This window comes from Cotesia glomerata, linkage group LG1, assembly GCF_020080835.1.
Source record: "Cotesia glomerata isolate CgM1 linkage group LG1, MPM_Cglom_v2.3, whole genome shotgun sequence".
Classification (NCBI taxonomy): domain Eukaryota; kingdom Metazoa; phylum Arthropoda; class Insecta; order Hymenoptera; family Braconidae; genus Cotesia; species Cotesia glomerata.
Window position 1 is genome coordinate 6,912,966 of NC_058158.1, and position 13,541 is coordinate 6,926,506.

Below are 13,541 nucleotides of genomic sequence, written 5' to 3' on the forward strand. Positions count from 1 at the left end.
AGACAAACTAAAAAACCAAAAATAAATTTCTAACAAATATAGTTTTTATTTTGATAAAAATTTTATCGCAATGTTTGTGATTGCAGAAATTAAAAATGTGTCGGAAATAAAATGTGTAAAAAGCTTTAGGCAGTAAGTAAAAAGATAGAAAGACAGCGACAGTTTGTTGAATGCGACGCGAGTATTGTCGCGTTCTCGGCGGACCTTTACCGCGACCATAAATTCAAGTTTTTCTCTCTCTTAGTCTCAGTGACGGTAAAAAAATGAAATTGAAAAAAAGTAAAAATAAAGGAAAAAAAGCTCGAGCCGAGACTCGCGATATCAAAGCTTAGAAAAAGTTTTTAACGGGATAAACTACTCGAGTATATTCACTTTTTGTTTTTGTTTTATTGTTTTTCACTTTTATTTTTTTTTTTCGTTTTATTTTATTTAAACTTATTTTTTGTCCGCTTAAGAAAGCGAAAGTGGAAAGCACTCGTGAGGAGAATGGCTTTTCTGCTTTACGGGCTCGAAAGATACTGAATAAAATATTCATCGAGAGCAAAAACGCCGTATAACTTGTTGAAAAAACTTCAAAGCTCCGAGGCTTATGCTGCTTAAGAAAAATACATAAATATTATAATTTTACGCCGTATATAACAACTATTATATATTTATAATATCATGTATTATTTAAGTACTCTCCATTGAAATTATCTATGTATTTTTAACTTCCCGCTAAGAAAATTGAAAATTTTCAAAAATCGGGAAGTTACTGTTTTCACCTCGTTTTCCGAAAATCGAGTTTTCATCAGATGTTGACGTTTTGAGGTCCCAGAAAGCTTCCCTGACTATTCCCGCGATGGTGTCTGTATGTCTGTATGTGTGTATGGATGTGTGTGTGTGTGTGTGTGTATGTATGTATGTATGTATGTAAACCTCTCATAACTTTTGAACGGCTGGGCCGATTTGATCGCGGTTGGTGTCATTCGAAAGGGCTTGACCAAACTTAGATTTTGAATACGATTCGGACCAATTCGGACCAGTAGATTTTGAGAAATCGCAAAAAAACTAAAAAAAAAATTTTTTTCAAAAATGGTTTTTTTGGAATAACTTTTAAACGGCTTTACCAATCAATTACAGAAACTAATCAGCTTTCAACATCAAAAAATTACCTCGATCGCCACCAGTCCGGTCAAAATCGGTTGATTCGTTCGTGAGTTATCGTTGATGAAAGAAAACCGAAAAAAGTGTTTTTTTGGAATTACTCCGAAATTTTTCGTTCTATCAATTTAAACTTGAAGATTCTTCATGAAGCTTAAAAAACTGCATCAAATGCCACCTACCGCGTGAAAATCGGTTTATCCATTCAAAAGTTATTGCGATTTGAAAATTCAAAAAATAGTGTTTTATCAAACTCCCATCAAACTTTTGAGCTCGAAGAGCTCAAAAGCATCCAAAAACTATTCTTTGAGCTCGGAGAGCTCAAAATAACACAAATTGTATTTATGAGCTCGAAGAGCTCAAAAACGTCATAAGTGCAATTTCAAGCGTTTAGGTATAGAATTGGCGAGAAGTTGCAGGGATGGCCTTCAGGTCAACCGTTTTCCTAATTTTTTTTTTTTATTATTACGAATAAAATAATTTCAACAATAAAAAATAATAACAATTGTTATTTTATTTTTTTACAGTCACCTGGAGTAATACCATTTTATGGTGACAGTAGCGGCGGATTCCGGCCAACTGCTGGTTTCAGTAATGCCGTATGGCATCAGGGTGTTACGCCTGTAGGCGCAGTCACCGTGGAAGCAACAACCGCGACATGGCCACCGCAACAATTTATTCAACAGATACCTGCGCCAAATCAGCTTGATGAATTAAGGTATCACACACAATACAGCGCTGCGACTCCATACCATCCACAACCAGGTAATAAACTGTTCGTGATGAAATTTTTTTTTCATATAAAATGCATTCAAACAGCTAGAGTAAAAAAATTCTCGAGGTAGAAAAAAAAACGAGTATTTTTAATAAAAAGCTAACGTATGGAAATGAATCGCGAGAATTTTATTAAATGAAAATGAAAGTGGAGAAAGAGGTAAACAATTGTTTAAATAAATATTCCAGTGGCGTATCAGCAGCAGGCATTCATTGCAACAGATCAATCGGCATTCCAGCGCGCGGGTAGCACGGGACAATACGGAATCCCGGGGCAGCCGTCGCCGCTGGCACCGGTTGCGCCCCAAACAGGGGCTGCTCCTCCCCAACGTGCACTCAACGGGCAATTCATGGACCCCGCGGCAACGCCGGGACAACCGATAGGCTTTGAGACCCGTCAGGAGTACGTCAACGGGTATCAGCAGCAGGTGAGCCATCATCAGTAGCTATCAGACACCGTTTGTATCATTTACACGCGTACGCTTTCACTCCTTTCATCCGTCTATCCACGTCAACTTCACAATAACAATAACTTGTGTTTTTTTTTTCTGATTTTATAAATAAAAACATGAATTTTCAATTAAGTATTTTACAATATTTTCAATTCAAATAAATTCATGGTCTACAATAAAATTCTATTTTTTTTTACTTTACTACGGTCGGCTGTTTAATTAAAAAAAAATTCGTTAAAATCACCGTTTATCGAACCTAAGCGCGGCAATACTGAATACACACGATGGATTTTAAGTTACAGATCGAATGATCCTCTTTTCAGGATGTGACAATGGCTCCGCCGCCCTCGACGACGCCAACAAGTCGCAGTAGCTCTGTCCACATGGACTCTCAACAACAGCAACAGCAACAACAACAACAGCAGCAACAAGCGGCTCAACCACAGCCACCTTCAGACACACAAGTAAAGGGGTTTGCAACAATCGCCCCGACAAATGTGTCGGGAAACGAGATGCCTGGGTATCCACTTCAACCGGACCCACAGAGTTCACACAACTCTAACGGATATCCAGGCTACGTGGAAATGGGTCAACCGGCTCAACAGCAGCCTCCTCAACAGCCTCAGCAACAAAACCAGTGGCAACACATGCAGAATGTCCCGCGACAGCCTTCAGTCTCTGATGCGAGCCAAGCTCACTTGTGGTCAGACACTAGTTCCAATGCCAAGATCAACAGTGTCAACGACATGACATGGTCAGACACTCGCATTCAGCAACAGCAGCAGCAACAACAGCAACATATTAAGAACGAGCCTAATGTCAATCAAGACATATCGAGACCCGCGAGTCACATGAGCTGGGACAGCACTCGCGAAGCTCCCCAAACTTGGAACGAAACTGAGAACCAGCAACAGTGGCCACAGCAGAGTCCAAAGAACCCGCGGCTGACGCCTTCTCAGCATCAGCCGCAGCAGTGGCCTCAGCACTCGCCCAAGATTGTTGAGCATCCTAGTCCCGCTCAGCAGAATCCGCGGATAACTTCAGTGTCGAATCAAAATTGGCAAACTAGTCCCGAGCTCCAGTCTCAGAACGGGCATCCCAATCCTCGGCTGACTCCGCAGCATCAACAGCAACAGACTCAGCAGTGGCAACAGCAGACTAAAATTGAAGCCAACCCGCGATTGACGCCGTCGAATCAAATGTCCTGGCCGGACACGCCTACTAGTCAGCCGAATTGGTCCCCGAGCAGCATGAAGAGCGACGGCAGTCAACAGCAGCAGCCTCAGCAAACTTGGCCCGATTCTCAGCCCAGTCCTAGACGAACTCCGAGTCATCAGCCAGCTTGGCCGAACACTAATCCCAATCCCAATCCTAATCCCAACTCCAATTCTAATTCTAATCCTAATCCTAATTCTAACTCTAATCAAAATACCAACTCCAATCCTAATCCAAGCTCAAATCAAAATCCACAAGAGAAAATGGACCGCCAAATCGCAAACTGGTCCCCAAACTCGGGCCCCGCTGAGAATCCTGCTTGGACCCAACAGAACAAGCAGGACATCCAGAATTCTGGGGAGAGAGTCATGTGGAGCAATGACAGATCTAATGGGTTCAATGAGAATCAAGAGTCAAACAGGACAAACAAAGTGAGTGATCGGCTGAAATCGATGCTTTTACACAAGCAGCAGCAGCAGATGCAACACCAGATGCATCCGATGGGTCCAAATGGGTCCAACGATTATTCCAGCGACGATCGCGTTAGAGAGTCCCACGAAAACGCAGGTGACACTAAGACACACGAGAAAAGATCTTCAGAATATTCGCAACAGTCTAACATGATTTCCATGCCCCAGAACAACGATGCCATGACCGGTAATTTTTTATTGCATAGCCACCACCACCGGGCCGATAGTTTGCCCGGCGGTGGTGGCTTATGGGAGTGGACTGGAGGAGGAATTCATCACAATATTAATAACAAAAATGTTATTAACAGTAGTAACAGTTCTAGTAATAATAATAATAATAATAATATTAATATAAATAGCGTTAATGATAGTAATAGTAATAACAGTAACAATAATAATAATAGTAATAATAATAATAATAATAATAATAATAATAATAATAATAATAATAATAATAATAACAATAATAATAGTAATGTTAATCCGGAGATATTACCAGAAACCGGAATAACAGCTATACAAAATTTTATAAAGTACAATGAGAAAAAAATTCAAGATAAGACGACTAGTGTATGGGACAGTACGATTGGTATCGATGAAAATAGTGATAATAAACTATTCCATCAAAGTCTTGGAATTATTAATGAGAATAGCAATAAAAGTAACGAAGAAAGCAGAGTCAGTGACAAAAGTAAAAGTAACGAGTACTATACTTCTCCGAGAAATGTTGAGATGGCTAAAAATTCGGGTAGTGGTGATGAAATTATCGCGGAAGTTAATAATGATAACAGGAACAATCGAATGGAAATAATGAGCAATGTTATGTACAATCCAAGTCAGATAAAACAGGAGATCGTAGATTATTGTCCAAGCGATAACGTAGAAGAGGATCGCAGAAAAGAGAGTCTTCCAATGGTAATAAAGTCTGAGCCGGATGAAGAATCGGTTGATAAGAATGATTATAAAGACCTGCAGACCAAAGATGAGATCACCGAGGAGTCAGAGGAAGCCAATAAGAAGCAGAAAGAAGTTAAGGGTGAGGAAATCGGAAAATCTTGCAAAATTTCAACTGGAATCGGAAGTGGAGCTGAAACAACGGTAACCACAACTGGAAGTTTGAGCTCGGTAACAACTGTCACCGCTGGAACCGCAACAGCCAGTGTCGGAACTTGCACCAGTGGAAGTGGAAGCGGAAGTGGAAAACCGGCGCAAGATGTTGACAAGAGCAAGAACAATATGCGGAGCGAAGTACCTGACTGCGACTGTTTTCCGCCAGATAAATGTGAGTTGTCATTGTGTATTACGCATCACACTAACATAGAGAGAACACACTAACCATCAATATATATCTATATATCTATATCAGCGCGTACACTGTTATATTCTGTAAAATATGTGCGAAACATTTTTTTTAAACGCTTAAATATAAATTTATATCCAAGTATACGTAGTAAATAAAGACAAACAAAAAATAAAAAAATAATTGGTGGAAACGGGGTTGGATTATTCTAATCGGCTATTATATTATTGGTATTGATTATTGATACATAAGTTACTAAGTAAATCCAACTCGAGTAATTGATATTGGGAGAGGGGTCAGACTGCTCGATTTATGTAAATAAAATCAAGTTCAACCACAAGGTCCGCCGGAGCCCGGATCTTACTACACTCATCTGGGGGCCGCAGCCAGTCTTCCGGATCTGAGAAATGATCTCGAACGGAGAACCGGGCTTAAAGGAAATGCGATACGATTTGAGAAGGTAGTTTACACTGGAAAGGAGGGAAAAACTACTCAAGGATGTCCGATGGCTAAATGGGTAAGAATATTTACTTAGTTTTAACAAAATTTTTTCCATTGAAAAAAATTATTTGATTAATTAATTTATAAAAGTAATTTTCTGTTGGATAATAGCAAGCTATTAATTATTAATTAGGTACTAAATGGTAAAATAGATACTAACTCAAATATTCAACAGATACTGCGGAGGTCAGGGGTGGATGAGAAAATATTGTCAATCGTAAAGCACCGCCAGGGACACAAATGCGCCACAGCGTGGATCGTAGTTGTAATGGTCGCGTGGGAGGGTGTACCGACCCACGAGGCAGATCGCATTTACTCTCTACTCACCCACAAACTGAATCGATTCGGTCTTCCGACGACACGTAGATGCGGAACCAATGAACCGCGAACTTGCGCCTGTCAAGGTCTCGATCCGGACACCTGTGGGGCCAGCTATTCATTCGGGTGCTCCTGGTCTATGTATTACAACGGATGTAAATACGCTCGCAGCAAAACCGTTCGCAAGTTCCGGTTGTCCGTTAAAACTGAGGTAAATATCCTTCGGCGATTTTATATTCTACCTTCCACCCTCAAACTTCGATAACTAAAATAACTTTTACTCTGCTCAGGAACAAGAAGTTGAAGAAAGAATGCATGTACTGGCGACTCTTTTGTCGCCATTGTACTTGAGCTTAGCGCCCGAGGCCTTCAATAATCAGACGCAGTTCGAACGTGAAGCCAGTGAGTGCCGTCTAGGGTTCAAACCTGGAAGACCTTTCTCTGGAGTCACCGCTTGCATTGATTTCTGCGCTCATTCCCATCGAGATCTTCATGATATGAACAATGGCTGCACTGTCGTAAGTATTTTTACCTCACTTTCATTTAATTCAAATAAATCCTTTACTTTTATTGATAAACTCAGTAAATAAGAAAGATTAATCAATAAAATTATCAATTAACAGGTGGTTAGTTTGACAAAACATCGAAGCCTCTCAAAATCTGATGATGAACAACTACACGTCTTACCTCTCTACATCATGGATGAAACGGACGAGTTTGGATCCAAAGATGGACAGCAAGAAAAAATCAACTCCGGAGCTATTGAGAGACTTTCAAAGTAAATTTCTTTTCTCATAATTTCTGAAGATAAAAAAATTCAATTGAAACTTTTATTAATTGATAAAATACGTATAGGTACCCATGCGAAGTGCGAGTCCGATCAGTGCCCTTGCAGCCATGCAGACGACACGGAAAAAAGCGCAAGGAAGATGAGACAGATATAGCAAACGCGAAAAAAGATGCGGCAAAGGAAAAAGTTGCCGAACGACCGCCTTATCAAGATCCAGCGCGAACGACGAGAGACCCACAACTATCTCTAGAGATGACTCCGATGTTTGACGGCATGGACGCTCAACTCCAGAGTTCCCAAGTGTCTTCGACGGTCTTGGACAGTCCAGTGTCCATGTATCAAGGCTGGGGCTTTCAGGGTGACCAGCAGTGGGCGAGAAACAACTGGCTAGAGCAGCGGAAAAACAACTGGTTAAACCACTGGAGCGAGTATTCATTCAGTGGGATGGAGCGTGATAACAAAGTAGATCCCGATAGCACCAGTCTGGATGACAATCGACCTCGCAGTACTTATTCGCAAGAAGACCATCGGCCAAGATCGCGAAATCTGCCGGATTCACCGATAAATCGCGGATACAACCAGTCACCTCGTCATGCAATGTCGCCAAGGAACTCTTTACCACCTACGCCTGGAGAAGTTAGTTACGCAAGCCACACACTTTCTCCGAGGGCTCTTTCGACTCCTCATGATCCTAAAATGATGTCACCCAGGAGTTCAGGGTATCCAGCACCGCCTACTCCGCATACCAATGACTCAAACTACAGTTTGCCGTCTCCGTCTTATGGGAAAAATTATCCAGGGTTCAATGATAATAATAATCGGCAGCCTAGTGTGTCACCGCGTGGATATTCAACTCCTCATCCTCAACACCATGACCAGCGTTCGTCACCAAGAGGACAGCAAACTCCTGGTCCGGAAATTCACAGCCATATTCAACGATTGCCATCCCCGCGAAATGACATTCGCTATCCAACCAATAATAATCAAAATAATAACAACAGTAGTTACATAGATCTACAACAAAGGTCTGGTTCACCGAAATCACGCAACCAAGATTATTACGGGCGTTTAAATCAACCAACAAACCAGCCGCAAAATCCGACATACAGAAATGATTACCACGAATTGAATCCCGTTGGAGCAATGCATCAGGCGGCAATGTTTCCATACCCGCAACAGCAATACGATAATTACAATTACACGGAGCAAAAGAAAGAACAATTGCCGACCGCAAACAATTGGAACGCGGTCGATAAACCAGCTCCCGTGTGGCCAGACCGAGCATTACACTCGGAACAACCGAAGAATCCGTGCATTGAAATGCCGGATCCTTCGCCATTTCGCGTCCCAAAGGGCCGTCCGCCGTCCAGAACTACGCCTAATCAGAATCCGTCTGAAACGAGCTATCAGAATACATTCAATCGAACCTTTCTTAAGCCTCAAATACCCCAGGAACAACCGATCAGAGCCGATTATCATCAAGATCCAAATGCTCCGCGAACGCCATCTTATTCTGCAGTTAATAAAGAGGGTTATGAACGTCCTGTTGCCAATTCGATGTGGGCGGAAGAAATGAAGGTTCAGGAGCTACACGCGATGTCTAATTTGGGTCACTCGTTTCCCCAGTATCCGGGGTATCCTGGTTACTCGGGCTTTGAGAAACCTTACGGTAATACTTGGGATGGTTATAATTATCACCAGTACCCTCCGCAACATCCTGTGCATCCGCAACATCCAGTGCACCCTCAACATCCAGTGCACCCTCAACATCCCGTGCATCCTCAACATCCAGTGCATCCCCAGCATCCGAGCCATCCAGTTCCGCAGCATCCAACGCATCCTGCTCATCCAGAACACCCAGCACATCAGAGTCATCCGACACCAGAGTATCAAGCACAAATTTATCCACCTAAACGGGAGCCTTATCCACCGCAGTATCCTTATCAAAATGTAACACCACCTTATCAAGGATGGAACAGATGGGAAACTCCTCGCTGGGATATTTATCCTCCGCCGTCATATTTTCCGGTCTTGCCTGAACCACCACCGAAATCAGAACCTCTTGGTGAAGTCGCGGACTACTCTGACAACGAAGAGTGCTTCAAGGACGCTCAACTAGGCGGCGTTGGCATCGCTCTAGGACACGGCAGTGTTCTGTTTGAGTGTGCGAAACACGAACTGCACTCTACTACTGCGCTAAAAAGGCCCAACAGACTTAACCCGACGCGTATCAGCTTAGTGTTCTATCAACATAGGAACCTAAACAGGCCAAAACACGGTTGGAGTGAGTGGGAGGAAAAGATGCGGCTTAGAAAATTGGGAATCACGACCACTACTTCCAACACTTCTATGTCTAATAGTATTAATGACACGATTAATGCAGTGGCTGCTGCTGACGGACCCATAGTTGAAACTCCACCGACCCCAACTCCGCCAAACACAGACTCCGGGCCCAGTGAGGCCCCTTCCGAGGCTTCCGATAAATCTCTCCATGTTAACACGACGAATTCGCAGTTTATGATGCACTCACCGACTTATACTACGATGACTTGGACAACTTTGTTCCCGATGCATCCCTGCATGATCACTGGGCCCTACCAAGAGGGCGGTGCCATAGGATGAGTTAACAATAATCTCGACTGCAAATTAACGGAAGCACAAATGCGCAATCAATAAAGTTATTTAATAACCACAAGGTTTTACTCCACTGCCATGTTTTTATTCTATCAAATAAATCGGGCTTTCAGTACAATTAAACTTTTTTTTGTTAATTATTAAAACTGTATGAAGCAGCTCAAATTTCAAGTATTTGATTGAATTGACTTTCAATTAAATGTTTATTGCAATCAATTTGTGTCAATAATTTTATTCGAAAGAAAATATTTAATTGAAAGTTGATGAATTTTTTAGAGAGATGTTAGACATTTTTGGAGGGTAAAGCGTGGCTATTACTACTGAAGACTTTGATGGAATAAATAAGCAGATGTATAAGAATTATTATTCACTGATAAAAATGTACAATAATGCGTGTAAATCTGTATCTCATTAGCGAGTCGGTACAGTAAAGAACTAACACGAATACATATCTCATTGTATATCTATTGCAAATTTTGAAGGTTCAATAATTATTACAATAGTAATTAATAAATAAATAAATTAAGAATAGAAGTGTGTATACAAATGTACCCTTAAGGTGTATGCGTATGCTCTTCCTCATGATAAATAATTAATATATAATAATAAATATTAATAAATAATCTATTGGCTATATATTATGAATATGAATTATGATATATTTTACGTGTTGGCGTACTTGAAGAGTTAATAAAAATAAAAAAATAATAAAAATTGTAGCAACAAAAATAATGTTGTTGATTAGTTGTTACGGTCACTGCACAATTGATGACGCACTTTTCATTTTAAATTAACGGGAAATATACATTAATCAATAATTTAAAAATTAATAATGATTATTATTATTATTGTTATTTTTATTATGATTATTATTTATTATTATTATTATTATTATTATTATTATTATTATTATTATTATTATTATTATTATTATTATTATTATTACTATTATTAATGAAATATGGACACGAAGAAATAATGAAATGATCTCAAGTTTAAAATTAAAAAGTTATTCTTATTATTTAAAAGAAATCTTTGTACATTTTTGCGCTTCTTTGATATTTATTTAATGCACAAGTTTTGCACTTGCCACCGTACTGAGTCTTTATTAATTAATAAATTAATTTAAATTTAATTAACTCGTTTTGTTTTAAACATACTAACCACTCGCCCCAGGCGATTGAGTACAAATTTTATTATTTCTTTTCTAACCGACCCCTTATTTTAAATATTGGCTTTGTTAATTGTAAATTTTTTTTATTTTAATTTTAATTTATTATTAACCGAATTTTTTTGTACATACTTTTATCTTTTTATTTTTCTATCCACGTATATACAATATATATTTTATATTAAATATATATATATATATATATATATATATATATATGTATTATTTCAATTATAAATATATTAATTTGTCATATTGGTGTTTACAGTAGAGCGGATCGACTTATATTTATTTATTAAAACAATTGCATCGATCCTCGATTTAAAAAAAATTAGCATCATTTTCTTTAGATTAATATTATATTTGAATCATTTATTAATAAAATAATTGATTAATTTAATTAAATTGAATAAAAAAAAGAAATAAAACACAAATGTGGCAAAACCGCCATTTTTTCTCCGCGGAGAATTAATTAGTAAGAATCATTAATATATTATTCATATATGATTAATAATTAATTAATTAGTTGATAATTGATGAATATAATCTAATTTAATTTAATTATTTATTAATTAAGTTTTGAATAAGTTGAATATGTACCACAATTTATTATGATGAGTAATATTATTTAAAGCGGTTGGAGAACGTCGGTGCTTTGGTTGATTAAGTAAATAATTCTAAGGTTTAAGTTTAGAAAGCATTGAGTACCGACGGGTGAACCTATTCCAAAATAACTTTTATTTTAAACTTTGTAAGCTAGCAACTTTATGTTTATTAATATTTTTTCTTTATATTTAATTGTGAATTATGTAAGACGAACAAAGATCCTAGTGAAAATACTCGAACAATTGTTTTATTTTTTTTTTGTATGAAATTTTTTTTTACTGTGAAATATTTAATAAATGAAATAAAAAATGTCTAAGAGAATTGTAACGTATCAGTTTTTTTTTTTTATTTTTTTTTTTTTTTAAGGAAAAGCGTAAAACGAATCGTTTCAAAATTTAACAAATATTTGTAAAAGTAATTAAAAAAAAATACATTTATTATATTGATAAATTTAAAAAGATATTTTTAGTTGAACAAGTTAAATGTATTAATTAAAAAATTATCATAATTTTTCTTACAATGTGAAAATTTTACACTATTGATAATTTTGGTTTTAAAAATTTTTAATGTGTAAAAAAAAAGTTTTAATATTTAATTTTTTATAAAAATAATGAAACGATACGTTTTACTTTTACCTAAATTGTAATTCCTTTATTCCTTAAAAAAATAACATATAATTTTATATTATTAATACAATAAAATAATAATTTTTTTAAGTGTAATTTAAACAACAAACAAATGGTAAATAAATGCAGGAATGAAACGAACATTATCGTTAAAAAACAAAATGTATAAAATACTTCCACTGATCTAATAAACTTCTATATAAAAAATAAATATCTCAGAACTTTTTATAACAAAAATGAAATAATTTCAAACGATGCCAAAATAGTTGTAATATAAGAGTTAAATCTAATAAAAAGCTATCGAAATTATTTATCAAAAGTTAATAAAAGAAATAATAAAGGTAATTGACTGTGGTTCAATTTAAAAATAGAAAAAATGAAGCTTATTAAGCGTATTTTTTCTCCAATGCCAAAAAGATGCCATTTTGTTTTATATAAAATAAGAAAAAAAAATATTTTAAAAAAATCTTCTAATGCAAGTTTATGTAGCGTAGACTAAGATGTGTAACGAGTATTATAAATGATTGATATTAAAAAAAAAAAATTGAAAAAAGTAAAAAAAATTTTATTGTCTTGAAACTTGTCCGCCTTATAAAGCAGTTGAAAAAATGATTGAACGTTTGTAGTTTACAAAAGATAAAAAAAAAAAGAAACGTTTGAACAATAGTAATAAAACTGGTGTTACAATTGTCCAATTTATTATTATAAATTATAATCTGATTATTATCATTATTATGATTAATATAATTATTACAATTCAATATATAAAAATTTATAAATATATATACAACAATAATAAATAAACTGTAATGTTACATGCATATTTAAAACGCATGTACGTATATTTTTTGACAGATACTCAGATAAAGTAAAAATTGATTATTAATTGCAATGAAATTAGTTATTAATGGCTTAATATAACTCAAATTTCATCACCTGTTTCATTAAATAATAAAATAAAAATATTTACAAATCGTTGATTCGAATATTGATAAATAAAAAGAGTTGAGATACCAAATTAAATATATTCATAATTAAATTAAATAGAGGAGAGAAAAATAATAAAAATTAAAGCACGCGGCATTTCGATTGAGTGTTTTTAAATAATCGAAGCCATTGTCCAACAAATAAGTTGAGGAAAGATAATTTTAATGAAGAAAATAGCGAGGAAATTAATGTTTCATATTGATTAAAAAAAATACTAAAAATAAAAACATTATGTATAGTACGGAGACATATTTCTGGTTGACTTAATGGCAGAACGTTTGTAGGTGTGTTTGTGAAATAAATAAATAATATTATTGATAATTGAAGTAAATAGATATAAAGTGTAAGATTATTATCGCAAATAGTTTTTAATGTGTGTGAAATATTGTCTAAGGGATTATTGTAATTGAGTATGAATTATATATAAATATATATATAGATATATATAAATATTGAATATAATGAATAATGATATTGTAATTGATATGTAAGATTAACTATGTTTAGATCACACGACAAATGCATACAAGAAAATTAATTGTGAATATACCAGA

The 13,541-nt window shown here is 36.1% G+C and overlaps 1 protein-coding gene across 3 annotated transcripts in view; it reads left to right on the forward strand.

Annotated features, from left to right (window-relative positions):
- LOC123267057 (DNA N6-methyl adenine demethylase) overlaps window positions 1-10,458 on the forward strand; it is a 75,402-nt gene extending 64,944 nt beyond the window's left edge. For 2 of the 3 annotated variants that reach the window (XM_044731563.1, XM_044731568.1), the window contains exons 3-10: window positions 1,671-1,908; window positions 2,107-2,345; window positions 2,693-5,336; window positions 5,696-5,871; window positions 6,031-6,384; window positions 6,464-6,691; window positions 6,797-6,951; window positions 7,029-10,455. In XM_044731563.1, coding sequence (XP_044587498.1) covers window positions 1,671-1,908; window positions 2,107-2,345; window positions 2,693-5,336; window positions 5,696-5,871; window positions 6,031-6,384; window positions 6,464-6,691; window positions 6,797-6,951; window positions 7,029-9,585 — 6,591 coding nt within the window. In that variant the 3' untranslated portion in view covers window positions 9,586-10,455. Of the gene's footprint in view, window positions 1-1,670; window positions 1,909-2,106; window positions 2,346-2,692; window positions 5,337-5,695; window positions 5,872-6,030; window positions 6,385-6,463; window positions 6,692-6,796; window positions 6,952-7,028 lie in introns of all 3 variants that reach the window. The other variant, XM_044731559.1, reaches the window with a different exon arrangement.
- Window positions 10,459-13,541: the final 3,083 nt, after the last annotated feature.